Source organism: Botryllus schlosseri, chromosome 1 (genome assembly GCF_051294905.1).
Source record: "Botryllus schlosseri isolate E-star chromosome 1, Bs_hap1, whole genome shotgun sequence".
Lineage (NCBI taxonomy): Eukaryota > Metazoa > Chordata > Ascidiacea > Stolidobranchia > Styelidae > Botryllus > Botryllus schlosseri.
In genome coordinates, this window is record NC_137236.1 from 36,280,889 (window position 1) to 36,300,658 (window position 19,770).

Consider the following 19,770-nt stretch of genomic DNA (forward strand, 5'->3'; position numbering starts at 1 on the left):
AACCACAATGCATTACAGAATCGTGTCGAGGAGGTAAAGTATACTCAGAATGCGGCCCGTCTTGCGTCAGAACATGCCGGAGTCACGTACGGCTTAAATCGAACAAGAACTGCTCCGAAAAGTGCGTGCCGGGGTGCCACTGCCCGGCCGGACACGTCGTACACAAGCGACAATGCGTGAGAACATCTGAATGCCACGCGATATTGAAGAAAGACTTATATTCTCGAAGGATAAACAGAAAACGCCGGCGGAAGGCGAGGACCAACCGATTCAGGCGGATTAAAGCACTACAGCCGTCTTGAATCTGCAAGTCTCATACACGACTGATTCGAGAAAAGGTAACTTCCTGTCGCTGGCTAAGGATCAATGGTCTATCGCTCAGGTGGTGGGTATGGGACTGGGCTTAGGCTTGCACTTTTGAAGTTCGGGTTTGAAGATGGTTTGTCGCATTGGGAACGTATTTAGAAGTGCGGTTACGTGAAGCGAATTAAGGTTTCTGATTTTATTGATGGAAATATTTGAACATATACACTTGGAGGTATACAGTTGGATAATATATTCATATCGTAGTAACAAAATGAGATCGTGTACGATCTAAACATAGTACACTGAGCTTATGCTATTTGTTCGCCTCAAGCACTTTAATTTTCATGCTATTGACGTCATATTTGGTGATACAGTTGTTGATATACAATTCTCATTTCAATTTTCTACTAATTGCTGACGATTGCCCCTGACGAGTGTCATCCGAAACCCTTATGATTTCCTTTAGTATGAATATATAATTCAATGACAGAAATGCGGATGACGCGTAATTTTTCATCCGGCCATCGATCAAATCTCTGTCGCTCCTAGATATGGACTTAATTCGGCAGCATCGACAAATGATTTCAATACCCGAATTCGTGAATGAATTATCGTGTTGTTATTTGGGTTTGAAAACGCAAACAAAGCATGCCTTTAATTGAAAATCATTTTGTGACTTTTGAAACGAGAAAATGGACAGGCAGACGCCCAATTCTCTCGCCCAAGTCATGTACCATAGCATGACAAGTGAAATACGACATCAACCGTGGGTTAAATTAGTTTTGGTGTTTCATCAACGTTGTATTCTATGCAAAATTATGTATTCAGCTGTGTTTTCTAATCAAAAGCTACATTTTCGAAATTTTGCAAGCGACATGGCTTTGCTTTAACGGATCTGTAAATGCGATAATATAGAGACTTGTAAACTACAGTAAATGAACAAGACCACGGTAATAATTTATTACCAGTAAAATATCATTAAACTCCCTATTGTACTGTTGACTAGCTAAATTACAATATTCCATTCTGTACATATGGTTGGAATTCCCAATCACATATTCCAACCCTGACGTCATCAAACGAATGTGGTTGGTGAAGAGACTTTCTATATCCACACGCGAAGCCATGTTGTCAGATTTAGCAGTGACTGAAGTGACGTCATATTGACGCGTATCCATTATTTGTTACGTTGGTATCAGCATATTTTGATTTGCTCTTTTTTATTCTACCTGTTCAGCATATACTTTCATATATGATATTTATGCGTTTTTTATTCAATGGGCTATTTTTTGTAATAAATTATTGAGACACTCTTGTTATATGATGGCCATACTTAGACACTGTCCACTGACTTCTGACCGGGTAGAATGCGACAGATAGATGTATTTAAACAATTTAGCGCAGGAATATATGTACTCAATGTTGTATATAATGATGAGTCGTATCCTCTATTTGGTTCGAATATATGAGAGTCAATACGAATTCACATTTCGGCGGATTTTTTTTTCGACTTCGAATTTTTGATTCATGCAATAATTATAATGGATGCAATTGAAAGGAAATCTGCTGGCCTTGATTCAGGTGATGCAAACAAGATAACAGCTCGATATCAGTTCCGTTATCTATTAATGATAAGGCCATCTGATCTTTTACCCCTAGTTAATGGGTAAGCCCTGAACTCAAGTCGGACTTACTGCAGATATTGACTCGTTGGGCAAACCCGGCATTGCAATTGCCATATGTAGGTTTTCCCACTTGCGCTACTCACTCATGGTCATTTGAAGAGCTTCTTGATGGTACAGAACTTCAAATGATCTTGCTTTAAACTACTTTCACTGATACTTGCTCAGCGTTTTTCGACAAACCTATTTATATTTACTTTTAACTTTGGATTATGAATAGGATTATAAATAGTACAAAGTAGATTTGTTATGTACTTTCACCAGTTTTAAGAGTGAAATTTTCATAGGGAATGCGTCACATAGCCCCTGTATCACGGTAACTGATTACAACATATCTGCATTAGCTTATGTTAGTCGAGAAGATCATCTTGTAATTTCGAAAGCAGCCTAATATTAACTTCAGTACGCAAATCCTTGATCAAACCTACCTTTTGAAACTAATTAGTCGAGTACTTTTCGGATCATTCATTCACGTCTGCTTGAGTAGTACTGCTAACGCTTAATACTTTAACCACCCCCGACAACTATACGCATGATGGACATACCAGAAAATCCCTGTCTAATTAATGACCACAATTTGTACTTTCAGTAGTATAATTTAACCCGCAATAGAAAGTTATATGGCTCTCAAAACAAAGTAAATGGTGGCAATAATTATTCGCAAGTAATATAAAATGTTGAGCAAAGGGGGTATGACAGTAGATGTCATGATATCGACGCGTTGGTCTTCAACGGTTGAATCCATTTTCGGGCACAATCGATTCGGAATGCTTAGTTTAGAACTGTGGTGGGATACTTAGTTGTTCATCTTACGCTTGAGCAACGCCATGTTAACTCTGGTGCTTTGCAGTCTTTTATTTTTGATAAAGTCACCCTCCCAGTCTTGAGCTTTTCCGTAGGCTTCCAGAGACTTTTCGTAGTGTATCATAGCCTTCCCGTACTGCTCACGCATTCTGTACACTATCGCGATATTGTTCGACAAGTGGCCAAATATCTGAAACTTTATGGCGTTCAGTCCAAACTGTTTCGTCATTACTTTGATGCCGAGTTTAAAGGAGGCCAGAGCTTTGTCTGTCTGTCTCGAGGCCCTGCTACTTAGTCCTATATCGCACAAGCACCGGGCTTCCATATCGGATTTGATTCCAGGCGTGGCCTTCACGACATTTCGTAAATCGCGAATGATGTCGTCCATGAAAAACATGGCGAAATCTACGAATCTCTGATTCGATTTAGACTTAGTCAGCGGCCTGATGATGTCATCAATCTGGCTGGAACAGTTTCGGATGGCGACGACAGCCTCGTCGGGCTGGGAATCGAGGCAGTGGAGCCGGGAAAGGCAGAAAATCAGACTCATCGCTCGCACTTGATAGCCAGCCTTCATAAATTGAGCCACCAGTTCCTCCACCTCTTCCACTGACGGACGTGGCGAAGAGGTTATCATTTCTTTCAATTCCATGACGCATTCGATTGCCTTGGGCAGCTGATCGACCTGTATTACATCGAGACGTGTTATGCGTCAAAATTGGGACAAAGCCAGCTGTCAGGTAGAGGACTGGGCAAAATCAGCTCTCACTACTAGTCTCGAATCAGTAGAATTGATACTCGATTTATATCAGAGTGCTCGCACCATTGTGTCCATATCAAGTTGGGTGCTAGCAGAAAAACTGGAGAATGAATGAAAGCAATTACCAAAACGAGAGAACCAGGAAAAGGGCGACAGTTGGTAAACGAGAGAATCAATCAGCTGCCATGTAACTCTCACCTGCAGATAGCATTCCGTCAGCAAGACAAGTTTGCTCCTAGTGCTCTTCATGGACTCCAGAATTAGAATGGCGTCTTTCATTTTGTTTTCTTTCATCAGCTCCCGAGCTTTGTGGCGTTTCAGTTGCCGTGCGCATTCATCTGTAACGAGGTCAAAGTTTAATTCTCTCTGCACACTCAGAGAAAATATATAGAAGCGAAAGAATATCAACACAATGTTGGGTCGACATAACGAGTATGTACTAACAGTCGATTATGTTCGAGTACCTAGACCATTGGTTCCCAACCTTTTTTTAGACAAGCTCCCCTTTATGATAGTGAAAAATTTCGCGCCCTCCTTATCGTCACACCACAAAGTCCAACGGGGATGCTAGCAACCCCAACAGATTGTTTGATGGCATGGGAGGGTATGACTGTTGATGAGAGTATTCAAAAATATGAAAATCGTTCTATATAGAGAGAAACACGCGCGAATCGGAGGTAAATTGCGTGGAGCACAATTTCTTTTTCATTTGACCGCTTCTTCGCCTCCCCCAGGTTGGGAACCACTGACCTACACTATACCAGGTTTTTAACCCCTCAAGCTTTTGTTCGCAGTTGCCTGTACCCCCCAAACTCTTTGAAGAAATGCAATCACTTTGCAGCCCAATCTCGATTCAGGCTATTTTACTTCAACAAATCTACCCGATGACTAACAAAAATGTCATCACATCAAGCTCAACACTATTTAGGCTAAACCATGCCTAAAATCAGCTAAATATGCGAACATGTCTAGACAAGGGAATCGCATTATAACTAATGGCATACTCGCCGAAGGATTGTCTTGACGATGTCATTTATCATTGCCTTGTAACCCCTACAACAAGTTCGCTGACCCCATTTTAAAACCAATGCTACACTCTTTGCCACAACGACCTGTTACCGGCGAAATTACCGTTTCGATGCTATTATCTTTCCACAAGTGAAGCCTTGAAACTTCGATTGAATTAATAACAACATCCAGAATATACGCGTGTCCGCCAGATACAATTTTGTGTAGTGATCAACACATATAGTATTGTCGCATAGTGTGTGCCATGGTTATGATTAACAAATACAACGAAATGTCTTTTGCTACGTGTAACCGGCATTATCTTCCATATAGTACATGTTTGAACTCTACCACTCCGTCTTACTATGTATGGCGTCGTATAGTGAGTGGAAACCGAGTACTTGAATCAACTCTCACCATAAAAATACGGAATAAATTCAGCCGGGTACTAAAATTTGTCAAACCAAACTGGTAAAGAATGAGTTCCTTTACATGAAACCAGTGCTTGCCCGTGGTACCGCCAATTTTAATAGAACGCATTCGGACGCAGTCAAAATATAAGAGCTTTTCTCTCATTCCTATACATCGTAAGAATGTAGCATTGTTTTCAATAATGCAGTCACACGTAGCCCGAAGATTGTTAGAATACTTCTAATCGCGGAAATGCAAACACGACATTTAGTTGACTCGTGACGCGTGTCCAGATATAGATGTTGTATCCTTGGTACATTCGATTTCATATCCTTTCTATGATATGACTGTGAACATTCTACGTCATGCGTTCTACCTGAGGAAATACCACATTATTTATTCATGCCGTGCGGAGAATACCGTGATCATGGTTACATTTATATTTCCAGAGCTTAGATTGGTCATAGCATATAATACATCCGTTTAGAAGACGTTATGTAGCAAACATATTCATATGTATCCTTCCTGTTTCAAAGTATGTGCCATAATTGAAAACCTTTACATCATTTGTATGATCCAGTTCATAACCAGGTACAGTTCAGCATGTGTGGAATAACAAGCCATGACTATAACATCCAGCAAATCAGTATATATAAACGTTTCATCTGATTCTAACAAGGTGGGGAGGCATTACGGATTGAATTACCATGCCATTAGTGAATATACGATGGAATATTGCTTTGTGTAGCGACATACACTACATACTTGATAAATTTGAAAGGCGGTTAAATGGTATTTTAATCTCAGGCATCTCTATGACAGAGATAAATTACCCATTAAATAGTAAAACAATTACACATATATGCAAATCTTACCGCATCTCATATCTCCGCTATCGTTAACTAGTTCTTCGATGAATATACGATCCGTACGTGACAAGATAATAGCTCATACAAATAATATCTCCTAATAATGTCAGGCTGTCAGGGAATGCAAGAGGTGGTTACCGGAGCATTTTATAACTGAATTATATATGATTATTGTCGACGAAAATATGAACTTCAAATGCGTTAAATATTAATGCAGGGTGTGTGCGCATCATTCAGCTGTGTTCTGTATAAAGAGACAAATGGTCCTGTCTAATTAATGGGCAGCGCATTCATGCAGAAACTCTGCAGAGTTTTACGTTCGGATTGCTAGAAACGAATAAACTCGATACAACATGAACTCGATTTTGTTGAAAGCCATTGTAGTGATGGGAATTGTAATTGCAATTTGATACAGGAACAATTGACCGTTATCTGATATCTGTTGCTAACGTCGAAGCCCCAGACATCCTTACTAAGCAATCCAATGATAGATTCTTATCGTTTGATATTCCGACTATCTGTACGCCTACACATCTAATTGGAGGAATTTTGAAGTCCTAGTAACTATCTTGTAGAATTTCGGAATTAGGTTAAATTGCTGCTGTGATTTATGTGTCACTTTGCTATATATTTAGGTGTCCAATTTTCACACTGTACATCATATTACATTCACGAAGTATGACTTTATAAATTACGCATCTCTGTATTGAAAATTGCTATCCGAAATTGGTTTTAAAGGAAATGCATTCCATTGTGTTCAAATGCTATAGGCAATTGCAATAAAATAGATCGCTCGAATCCAATTAATTGAGCCCATTTAAACCGGATATTTGAAGGACTAAAGACGGCTTGAATGCCTGTATCTGTCTATATGTCCGGACATCAACCGAATTTCTACTTTTCATAACGTGGTATTCATAAGGACTCTGTCGGATAGGAATTACAGCTTGAAATTCCTTCAACAGTTCCCACACCCTAAAATCTACGATTATCGGGCGGGTTGCAGCGACTCATGTATATTTATGGCGCTTTAGCTGATACACGAGTAGCTACAGCAACTTATATCACCGTGGGCATATATACCATTAGGAGTAATAGATGATGATGTATCCGAAATTTCCGTTTGCTACTGGTTGCTACCTATTTTAACTACTATGTCTACTCTACAATCCCCTAAACCTCTACAATTCTAAACTGTTCTATACCAGAACGAATAGCCAAATTTAGACCTGTCGGTTACCGAAGACTTCATTTTCAATTACTAGCAATGCGCTACGATATTACTGCTGCTAATGCATCGTGGTATTGCTTACTAATTTCTCATGTGTTAATCGTTTTGAGGGATTTATATACGGTTAACACCTGCTACCTGACACCGTGCTTTCCGTATCTCCTTACCTTTTCAAGTAGCTAAAACCAATCTTACAAACGTACCCATTCGCTATATATTCACCCCTAGCGGGTGCCGGTTTAAGGTTGCCTGCACCGCCAAGCACGCGTGCATCACCACATTAGACCTTTTACCCGCAGGTTATCACAAAAGTGCATCAATTTGTAGGCTGCGGCTAGCTTTTGAGGCCGCGAAAAGCCATCACTCGTGACTCATAATGCGTTATAAATTCGACCATCCATTTTACGATGCAGAATGCATTTCTCATACAATGCATTTCTCAGAACGCAGTCGAAAACATTAGATCGGTCCCGCGAGCTATGACAGGCGTGTCTTAATACGGAATACTGGCGACGCACTTTCCTGCGAAACAGAAACGGCATAATTAGCAGCCGTCGAAACCTCACTATTGAGCACTAATATATTACACGAGCCGCTAAGACGATGACCAATTCGTGGTTGGCGAGGTTAATCACGGTCAGTAAAAACAGTTGATAATTTTGATCCACTAGCGATAAATACCTTACTTTTATTTGCTCTGAAACCCATAATGTAACCGAGACAAAGATATGCAACTCAAATAAAAATGTTGGACTCCTCAATTGAATGAGGAATTTTGTCGATGCATTTTTATATTACACACGTGTTCTGTTGAAGTTTCTACATGGTAAAGATATACTGTTAAAACACTAACTTCATTTCAATTTTTCGATTTCTTTTGAAAGAACTTCGACTATGATGTTTCCTAGACTCAATTGTAATACGACATGTCGATAAATTTTGAAATTAATCCAATTTTGCATAAAATGTATTGTTAGCGCTGGATTTAAACGAGTCGTAGGCTACTTTTAATAAGTCCGGTAGAACACTTGCGATATTTTGACTACGCTGCGTCAATAGTAGACCATGAAGTCTATATTACGACCCACTGCAGAAAAAAAATCCTTTCCAAATTTCTAAATCAATTATTAACTTTGTTTCATTTGTATAATTAATGCAAATGTTTCCAATTCAGTGCATTTTGAAATTGAGATATAACATTATACTATATTTGCCGGACCGGCGGTTGAGAACTACTATTCATACATCGAACACTGTTACGTTTCCTGAATCTAGAAGAAGCTTGCTTAACTGAAATAGGTCGTTTTTTCATATCCCTATCCGCATAGTGGTCATTGCTAGGCAGTGATTACAAAAACCCAGTTCCCAAATTTCATTTTGTTGCGACGTACCATCCTTTCATGTTTACGTGCGAGTACTAACAGTGGTACAGTGACATAATGCAGTAAGCAGTTACTCAAAGCTGCTGTAATCAGAAATTACATCCCTTGCGCCAATCACTGTGCCGAGCACATAAACTCTATACCTACGCCACATTGACATTCCAATGTTGCAACACCAATGGGTTGCGGGTTCGAGTCAGTGTATAAGTGTTAGATGTTTATCTTTGTCAGTTGTTGCCAACCCTCTTATTATTATTGATTTTTGATTTGAAATCGTTCCTTGACCCACCTGTCACAAAAGGTCCGCACTTTGCCTATATTTGTGGAGCTGATTACTAAAACAAAGTCTGCGCATTCGCGACCCCTAGGTTTGAACCCATTGCTATATAAAATAAAAGCTCTGTGGTCCACTGAACACAACGCCATGGCCGATAGGTTGACGACCTTCTGATCTATAGGTCCCTCATCGCTATGATATCCGCATAACCTTTGCCTTACTGAATGCCTACAATGTACTTGCGCCGTGCTATAAGTTGACAGCTCAAGAATCACAGCAAAAAAAAAGGCCTGTAGGATAAAATTACCTATGACGATAGATTTCGGAGCGCCATGAATACTACAAAAACAACGCTGACGAAGGTATACACCAGCCCTTTCAATTCTATCCCAATGGTACCTAAAACGCAGCGAATATCCAATAAACAAGGAGATCGAATTAGAAACCACACACACCACGTAGGTAGCCACAAAGTCGACAAAGTCCCCGAGATAATATCACCACATACAAGCAGTCGAAAAATGGCTTGGTTCGAAGCGAAAATTTACCTTCTGGGCATTCGGCTAATCCCGCTTTGACGCATCGAAGATCGTAAATTTATTAACGAATCTCGCGATAAGACGCCGAGTTTACGACTTCATTTCACCGATAGATTTATCCGAAGCGATAAAACCGTGATAACACCAACTGTCACTTTCGGTCGTATTTTCAGATTCAACCTACAGCGTCTCTGTAGCACACTGCCGAGATGTATCACCCGCAAGCATCCTTATCAGAAATGGGCCGCCCGACATTTGAGAATATGACACAATGAAATACGACAACTGTTTTATACATCCTAACCCTCACCCTAAACTAACCCTAGCCCAAAATAACCAACATGCTCAAATGCTCAAATTGTCGCATGTCCATTGTCCAATGACCACGGACCTTACAAATGAATTGGTCCTGACAAATTCCAATGGCTAGGTGATTCGATTCGACACCGAGTCGAATATTTAGCTTCGAGTAACACTTATTACGGAGTAAATACACTCGATATTTGAATGTCTTTTTTTGCAGTCATAAATAAAATGACGTGGTTGCACCCCATGAAAAATAACTTCCTATTTCTTGACCATGACTATTTCATGGCATTTTGTGACAATACCCCCGGTCCATGACGGAAAGAAATCTACTTTCTACCAACACGCGAAACCTTGGGCATGTGTTGTAAGATCTTTTGCGTGCTGAGTTACGACCGATGTAAACAGATTGTACGGCTCTGCTCTCACGATGGGAAGAAAATATCGAAAGTTTATTTTCGTAGATAAAATAACTCTTAGTATGAGACATATACTAAGCACTCGACTAGAATGATTTTATTTATTACTTGACTCGAATTCAAGTACTCGAGTCATAGATCAAGTTCATGAAATGATTTATTGAGTCAAAATCTCATCTGCAAACTTTAGCAGCAGGCGTTCAATACCAGTATGCCCCGTTACAATCAAGAATTAGGGATTGAACCAGGCTCACACACCCTACTGGATTTTTAAAACTCGTTACTTGAACTATAGAACTAGAACCTTTAAAAATCCGCAACTAACCAACTATATTCAGAAGAAACTCGTTAATTTTAATTTTATCGGAATCGGATCGGGTAAACATCAGCACAAGTTTGAAACGGGAGGACTTTAGACCCTTAAACCCTAGGCCTACCACTGGTTACGCCACTATCAGTAGCGATGACACTGAGCTAGCACTGACTGCAAGAACATCTCACAACAGAATACCGGTATGACGATTCACGGCGACGACACGTGTTTTCTAGTTGTTTGCAACTGAATATTTTGAAGAATATGCGACTAGATCTAGAATTACTCATTTTTCAAAATTCACAACGAAAAAGACTACTAGTACTACTCAAAGTCAAAGCAGTTAGTTGACCGTCAACGTACTAGATCGATAGTTAGTACCAGTCTGCGTAGAACATATATAACGAGATATAGAAAACCTACAAATCAATCCCTGAAAGAGCGTAATGAAACGTCAGCTACCGTAACATTGATTACTATAATATCAAAAAGTGTAACCGCTGACGTTAGAAGATGACGTCACTAATGCAAAGACAATCGATATCTTGCTCAGACGCGAGCGAGCGCTAAAAATACCGCCGACAACACATTCCCAGTTAATTAACTGAAGACGCGCCATTGTCTTCGCGATCAGTCGATCAATAAGGACGCCAATTACGTTAATGCTCTCACGAAAGACACTATCATATGTGAAAATACGCGCATAAGGCGCTACACGATACGTCGCGTTGAGGTCAAGTCTGAAATTGTGGCATACAATGACAAATTAGTTCGGGAAAAGAAATAGCTACGATGCACAAATATAGGGTGTTTCCTGTCATGAACATAAATATTTCTCAAAGTTAGATGGGATCAAATTAGTCCCTGATATTGCTCAAGGTGAGGTTGTTGCTTTGTGGTGATGCGTAATCAAGCAATTATTACTGGCATCTGATTAGTATTCCTTTGCACAGTGCACTGTTGCGTTATCGTGACCGTATCATTTCATCCTCTTCTGGTCTGCTGTGGGCTGTGTTCTATATTGATTGAAGTCACATTTGTCACCTTTACGTTAATAAAAGCGATGGTCAGTTCACAACATACTTCAAAACATTTCGAGTACACAAGTAAATAGTACAACTAGAACTGGAACGGAAAGTTGTTAAGTGGAATTTAGAAATATTCGTTCGTGCGATATGTCCGACACAGTATTCAAAATAGCCCTAGGTACATCTAAAATACTATATAGTGCATTGGATAGTATATTTTTATGCTTTTTGGATTAGCATTCTCCAGTACTGCATAACGTGACGATATTGTGCAGCTGGGGTTGAAAGTATTCTCCCCGTATAAAAGAGAGGATTGTCTTTACACCATTTATGGTGGAAACTTGACTCACCCTCTACGGAAGAAAACTTCACTATTTGTATTTACAGTATACTATCTAAATTGCGAATGTATCTCCGTTTGTGACTCCGTCGTAAAGTGCGGTGTCATCTCGAAACTTGATTTAAATAATCCAGCGGTTTGCGTAGTTTTCAGATCAGATAACGATACAAATTTAAACAAAAATATTTACTATTTAACGCAATTCAGTGGTACCACTTTTCTTTTTGTTGATAATTCAATCTAATTAGTTTGGAAGCAAAACCACTTGAGTTGAGTGCTTAGCGCTGTTATACGCCAATGCTAGCTTATTTCTACCTCCACTTATACCATGGTTGTGTAGTGTACGTTATATACAATTGTACACTGCGACTCAAAATAATCAAATCGTGCACACGCGCGGGTGGGGTAACGTACCTGATGTCAGATTATAAACTCCGCGTATGTGAGAATCTTATTTTCATTCGTTCTACTTCATAAAAGAGTTGATTTAATATCAACATTGTTTATGTGGCCAATGAACTGTTTCATGGAATCGCTACAACACGAGGTCATTGAACTTATGTTTGGATGATTGGATTCAAGATCCACCTTAGAGCGAATTCGAGTCATACGGATTTAGATTCGGAGATTTTAGCAACAATATACAGGCTTCGGACCTGGATCTTAAACACGGGAAAAGATTAGGTCAAAAAGCGTCAATTCACCGTGAATAGACAAACACGCAGTTGTGAGTGATGTGCGTAGATCACGTTTTACAAGTATATTACGAAGTACGATTCACGGAATGTTGGAACACTCTTGGGGAGTTCATCGAAAATCTCGTTTGCGATTGTCATGTTAAAATTTACGCAAGGACTCGATCGATTCAAACGATTGCCTATGACATCACACACTTTCTGACCATGCTTACTGCGAGTAATTCGTTTTGAAGATTTTCCCAGGCCCATGATAACTAGATTTGCGATAGGCACGCTTCGCTACAGATTTGATTTCAGATGGACATTCGGTTTAAATAAACTGTTTTGAGAGTGTGAGCAATAGTTTAGTGGTAAAACTGCAAGACCCAACGGTCGGCAAATGTTGTAGGATATGATACGATCTTCATATCACCGCAGCGTCACATTTCTGAAAGAATTCGCCTACATATACAGACATTGCTCACTTACTGCAATACAAAATGACATAACACATCGTTTTGTGTGGTATATACATGAAACAATATCACCCATGATGTAAGCAGGTTATGTTTAAGTGTGCCACATGTTTGAGGCTTCTTAGTTGTTAGCACAGTAGTTTCGCAGTCTTTCATAAAAATCAGGTTTGAAGGTGTTGGTCGTCTGGAGTATGATTTCAGTAGTGAGTCAGTGACGGTCACGGACATTGATGTGGATAAGGCACGATCTGTTGCTACCAATCCTTTTATCGTATACGATTACATCGGTAATGTTATTCCGTTGACGCTTTGTCTCGAGTCTATCAACAACTAGTAATCATCAAAAGTTGAATAGTATCCCCCGTGATGAGCGTAAACACACTCAAAGCAAATTGCGCGGTATCGTCCCGGCGCAAGACCTGTGTTTTTGAGTACGTAGCGACGTTGCGTCTGACCACTGCGTGTTGACTTTGCGTAAACGTCAAGAGCGATTACGGCGCGTGTAGTCGTTGTGTTTTGCTGTTTCTATTATTATTACAGTCCAAGAGGTGTGGCACACCGCAACGTAAGTGTTACCATACGCTTGCGATGCCTATAATAACGTAAACCGTTGGTCAAATTGCAGGCATCCGCCTAATTATCTCTGACGGTAGTTATTCATGATGATCTTGGCTGCCATTCTTAAAGACATAGGCTATTGAATGCAATATTGTCAATATAATTATACACTCTGCGTGATTTTTAGGTAGACAACACAGAATTGAAATAAACTCGAATATTTCCAGTTGGCATTTATCAGGGATATCATCGCCAGCGACTATAGAAAATTCAAAGGAGCTTCGTATATCAAGAGTCGCATCACCAATTAACAAGTCACCGACATGAATATTAGAATAACCGACGGCTTAAAATTATAAATGCTCTTGTATAACATATTTTAGTAAATTGTGTAATTCAATTGACTGTTCTGCACCTCCCACCAGAAATAGACTACAGTAGTAAAGTTGTGTGATTATACTAATTAGAGCGAAATATCGACAATGTAATTCTGATGTAGTTCGTAAAATGATTCTATGGGCTAATTTCAATTCTAATTGAACTCATGGTTTTCCAGAACACGCTACGGAAGAACTGTATATGCAAAATGAGCCGGGCTTGGAGTATATAAACTTGGTATTATCGTGCTTACGAGAATGAAATTTGATTGATCTCTGAACTTGAACTTTGTCGTATTTAGTTTCAAGTCGAAATTTGATTTTATTTCGAAGTCTTTGCGAATTCAGTAATTCTAAAATTCAGTTTGAAAAACAAAAACGTGTAATTCGAATTGCGATCCCCTGATTTGGAAGAGCTGAAAAATTTCCAGTTGTAATATACCCTGCCCTCATCGAGTCGTTTCAAATGTTGACTGTAAATATCGACTATCATGAACCGCTAATTTGGTATCGATATGTGAATGCGTTTCTCCGACACGAAATTTCGCCCTCATCCAAAACAAATCCGCAACCTGGCTAACACTGGCAAGAACTCTTTTGGCAATAGCAGCGGGTGATTGATCCGTTCCTTATGTTATCCTATATATATGCCCACAACCCTTCCGCATCCTCGAGATAATCGATCATGACAACAAAATCTTCATCCTGTAACTTATAGCAACACTTCTGACAACAATTTTCCTCTATTCTGAGCATATACCGAGAAGTCCTTAAAGCTGTGAAACCTTTTTGAAGAATGATTTTTGGCGGAACAATGGATCAAGTGGTAAGATATGACGTAGTAAGGATACCTTTCCTCATTCCATGCTGTCATCAAGTCGATGCAGATTTATCGGAGCATTAATTCGACGGTATGGACAGCGCGTCATCCGAAGTCGCGAGATTTGACAGTACCTCTACGCTTAGAAGTGTCGAAAACTTTCACTCTGTATGCCGGAGACGCTTGAAATGGTTAAACACACAAACACAGAACCTAAGCCGTGACCTAAATCGTTTATTGAATGTCTGTGTTGCCCCTGCTGATAATCGCGGTGCAAGGACTATAATCATATGAATCAATCTGCTGTCCTGGATTACTCAGATGAAATGTTGAAAACTGAGTCCTGCTAACATAGTCGGGAGTTTGCATGTAATCCGAAGCGGTACGCTTCGAGGTCACTTTTGTCGATGATATATTCGAGTAGATCTCATCTGTACTATGTATTAGGTGCTTCCATGTTCCCTACAAAAGTCAAATTGGTATGTTAATACAAGCAAGGGACTCTTTGAGGTGCAGAACTTCAAGATACAATAGAATAATATGTTCGTTTTGAAATAAACTTGGACCTTTTCGGCTGAAACTCGTCAGGGATAATCGTCAACAACGAGTAGATAACTGCGGAGAACATTGTATATCAACGATAGCAGGAACGTTCAATGGTTTTCGTGGGTCGAATTGTGGTGATGAGATTTAATTAGCAATCAAATCATTGTCAATCGGCCTTTATTTTCTCCATATATATGATAGCCTGTTCTGTCTTTGTTTTGAAAGTTTTCGGCGATACTGCTGATATTTGAAGAGAAACGCAAAGTCGTAAAATCCTCCGTCCGCCTATTCATCGTATACTATTCCGACATATCCCGTTCATTGGTACTGTTCTACGTCTAATTATCTATCGTACGTGCAATGAAAGGTCGCGTCCGATCTACAGTCCAGAGATAACGTAATTGTAATCACAAGTGATTGTAATTAATCAAGTTTTCAGCATACGTAATTATAATTGAGGTACACAGGAACAGTGTACTTATAAAAGTATAAGGCATTAGACAAGTTTTGCAGCAGAAGGAATTGTATCATAGATTTTAAAGAGGACTCGCACATCATGGAATGTAATTTCCAGAATTCGCTTATTTTGATACCAACAGCTTGCAATTTTGTGAGCAGTCGCTTACTATTGGTGGATATGGTTAAGACGCGACTGTAGTACTATATTCTACAACATGCTTCTCACTCGACTGAGACTGAAGCCTTGCGTGTTGAACTGTACTGCGTGAAACAATTTAGTATTGAGTGCCCTGGATTGTGCTATAGTCCTGTCAATTGAAACTTGATGTCACGACTTTCGCTTGTATACTTCAGAAACATCGGGTACTACTATTCCGGTTCCGTGAAAAAAAATTGCAAATCTTACATTCATTATTCATCAGTTAATTGCCAAGCGGAGTTTGGATACTTAAGCGGCGATTGACAAAGCTGCATCGAATCGAACAATTTGTGGATTCAAGTCAAGTCAGTTCAAGTCCCATAAATCACCCCACCAAGCTACTTACCAATAGTAATGCGGAAAGAAGTCTGCAGTCTAGGTGTGAAACGAAAAAGATATTCGAATCATCAGGAATAACAACCGGTACCGCAGTTTGAATGAAACATTTTACCCCGCGCATTTTTACTTCCTAGCGAGGCTCGTATTTAGAGTTGGTACCGTACGCCAACCTGCGGCGTCTATAAGATTGTCTTGCAGCATGTTCTGAGAACACCCTGGTGCTTCTTGAATTCCGACTTATCAATGGTGTACAGAGGTACAGTATGGAAGCACTTTATAACTTTCTCGAGGCACTAAGGCAGGTTCTGCTTATTTTCACTCCTTAAGTAACTGCAAATGTTTCTCGGCTTCTTCCACTTCCCATTGAACAGTTATTTAGGTAATAGTCTACCGCTTATATTTTACACTTTGAATTTGGATGCGTAAATGTGTGCATCGCTTTTATATGTCATTAGTAATTTTGCGGTAGTCGCGGCGATGCATCTTGTAATTTTAAAAGTTGCCACCACAGATTACCCGCCAAAAGTGTGTGAACTTGCAACCAGACCCACTCTTCGAAATTGCTTATTCGAGTACTTTTCAGAACTACGCCAACTTGTTATTGAGGAAACGTTAAGGCGATACTGCTACCGATACCTGTGAAGTAACGCTGACTACTTCTACCACCCTGGTGACATACCATATTTGAACATATAGGTACCGTAGCACTCGCCACAACGCCACATTAAATCCTGGAACATACAATCTAGGAATCCCGCGCTATAAGCAACCTTCATTAAATCAGTGTGGTCATGACTTCGAACACAATTGTCAGTCTCTTGCACAACAGGATATTTGTAACGTTTAGTAATTATTATTGATAATGTCCATCAGTAATGAATATTAAAGACACTATGACGTCGCCGCTTCCGGTGCGTGATCGCATAACGTGTGCAAATCTGTTTTGACGTTGCCGAGATTACTAATTATATCTCGTATCGCCAGACGCGTAACATATCCAAGAAGCCAACAGTTCATATCTTCTTTATGAAAAATGAGTCGCTTAATGGATGGGGGCAGAAACGACAGGCTTTCACTAGAACTGTATACTGTTTCTAGATATAGGTGAATGTGCAGCCATATTCCCAATCCACCCTCATAAGCTATGTTCTCAATCGCACCCCTTTATGCTGTTGTATATCAACTATTATTGTGTCTGGGCTATTATGAATTCACGTCAGCTTCAAAAACCGAAGTCGTCATGCTTAGGCTACTGCTGCTCATCTTGTTCAAATTTATTCATCACTTCAGCACTACGTTGTCACAAACCCTATATCTGGACTATTTGCAGCAAAGGTTCAGTTACAAAAGTTTCATGAAATATAATTTACAGCCTTATAAATGTAACACGGTATAACCATAGACAAAATTGGCGAGATCGGTATTATAAACGCAACGAGCGAAATGAATTTATTGTCATGATAGTCACAGATAGTGGGAGAATTGGCATTATTATTTCTTTATGGCTCGTGCATTTTGATTCTAAGGAGGCTAAGGTTCCAAATTCAACAACGGAAGAGTCCGCCAGTTGATTACCACTGGCCTATATGTACTGAACGGTGTGTTGCCACAGTATAGCAATCATGTTCCTTCAAGGCAAACAGGTAACAACTCAATCTTCGAAGCAGTATTCAAGCCGCACATTTTCCTCGTTGACTTCTGATCTGCCTTGTAAGATACATGGCTTCTTTTGTACTCGGCTATTTCAACATCCAAGTCGCTGAAGGTGATACAATCCAACTATCTAAGCCACCAATTTAATATCTCAGAACCGGACAAAAAATTTGAAACTCACCATCCTCAGATTCAGATTCCTCAGATGCAATTTGATCGTCTTCCGATTCATCAAGATGTCCGTCATCGGAGTTTATCATTGTACCGTCACTTAACAAAGAAAATAGTCCAATTGACGATGTCATGTCCGCGACCATTGCTGTTGCTGCTTGTTAAACAAACAGTCGGGTGCTTATCACCTGTTGGTCTTTTGCACAACGGTCAATGTTATAACAAACATGAAACAAACAATAACAAAAATGACATTCCAAGAAACAACATTTCGGCACGATGAGAAAACACATCCGTGAACATTCTATTCTAATATGAAGAGGGACGTTGTTATAACGCAACTCATTTGTATAATGTACTTGTACACATATAGCTCAGTGTATACAACACCAGGTTTGTTAAATTCCACCATTGTATTCTGCAGCATAAAGAGGTATTCGGACTACGCAACTTCAGATTACCACTTTAGGATGGAAAACGGACTTACCAATCCATTTATATCTTGTTACAACTCGATGTTTCCTTGAGGTTTTCCGTCGCTTCCGTATTCGCGACAGACAGCAAGTTATAGTTCGACCGAAAACTTAAAAACTGTTACTCTGCGAGATATACAGCTAAAATTACTAGTAAATAAAAAAGGATTATCAGTCGGTGTTTCCCATGCTCAAAAATGTCTCTGTTCAAACGTTCAATGCGAAACGAGACGGACCCTATGTATCATGTTTGCCGTTATAACATATCACTGGCAACATGCGATCCCGGATATTCTTTACTAGCTATCCTAAAACCCAACCCATGAATAACTGATTCCAACACTAGTCGTATCCCTTGGGACCTAAGCATCTCGAATCGTTCAAAACTGTATTCTGCTGAGATAACGAATGATATTTGTTTTCGTGTAAGATGTGATGTGAGCATTGAATTGCATATGACCTCAATGCATAGCTCGGAATGGTACACATCCTAAATAATTATAGAAGCAAATGCGCGTCATCTTGCAGTCGTTTGATATATCCAGTCCCCAGTACAAAACGAACTACTAAACCTAAACTATATCTCAGGTTGAATATACTATTCAATTGTATACTGAAGTTCTGTACCTCCAAAAAGCTCTTCAAATATCTTAGGCATTTGAGAGGAAATATAAACGTATGCTTCGTATTGGCGATAATATGGAGCGCACGAAGTAACCTAATCTCGATATTTTACCACCACGCAGGTGCGAGTTGAGTTAAAGGTATCGATGAGTACGAAAACAATATCATAGCCACATTCCACAGGTTCATGTGCCCCTGATCCTGACTTAGTGTACAATCAGATCAATGCACCGCATAAACATTGAGTCGGTTCAGAGTCAAAGAAACTGCAAACCTGAAAAGAGACCTTTGCTCTCCGCAATAAAACTAGAAGTACATATCGTGACGAGACACCTGGCTAACGCTCATCTGCAGTAGATCCTTATTATTAGGGATGGTGTGAACGTGAGGTTCACGTTCGCGTTCTGTGTGTGAACCTCGGAAATTTAGACGTTCGTGTTCACAACAGAACCTTGGTAGGTTCTGCACTGTGAACCTTTTGGTAAATTGTAATTTTCACTCCATTATAAGATCTTTGGTTCAAATTTATTGCATTTCAACTGCGGGCCACTCCATGCATGGTGCTGGCAGCATAAAAAATCAACGCTTAACGAGCATGCACCATGCACCTCGACAACCTTAAAAGTTTTAGTTGCTTTGTTGCAAAAATTTTCTCGGAATAACCAGCTTTCCGTTTGTGAATATTTAGTGACTATCTGCTGTGAGCTTGACCCGCAATCACAC

General features: G+C 39.7%; 2 protein-coding genes across 4 annotated transcripts in view; one reads left to right on the forward strand and one right to left on the reverse strand.

Annotated features, from left to right (window-relative positions):
- Positions 1-3,463, forward strand: part of LOC145448468 (BMP-binding endothelial regulator protein-like) — a 40,918-nt gene extending 37,455 nt beyond the window's left edge. Inside the window, exon 18 of the mRNA XM_080326852.1 lies at positions 19-3,463. Coding sequence (XP_080182978.1) covers positions 19-302 — 284 coding nt within the window. The 3' untranslated portion in view covers positions 303-3,463. The remainder of the gene's footprint in view (positions 1-18) is intronic.
- Positions 2,565-19,251, reverse strand: LOC145448480 (uncharacterized). Of its 3 annotated transcripts, XM_080326867.1 has the most exons (4): positions 18,438-19,251; positions 17,961-18,049; positions 3,751-3,890; positions 2,565-3,477 (listed from the first exon to the last, which is right to left on the reverse strand). In XM_080326867.1, the coding sequence occupies exons 1-4, from the start codon at positions 18,443-18,445 to the stop codon at positions 2,785-2,787; spliced, it is 930 nt and encodes a 309-aa protein (XP_080182993.1). In that variant the 5' UTR covers positions 18,446-19,251; the 3' UTR covers positions 2,565-2,784. The 3 variants fall into 3 exon arrangements, with proteins under 3 accessions (XP_080182993.1, XP_080183011.1, XP_080183002.1); XM_080326885.1 differs by lacking the exons at positions 17,961-18,049; positions 18,438-19,251 and adding an exon at positions 9,279-12,682; XM_080326876.1 differs by lacking the exons at positions 17,961-18,049; positions 18,438-19,251 and adding an exon at positions 5,847-9,234.
- Positions 19,252-19,770: the final 519 nt, after the last annotated feature.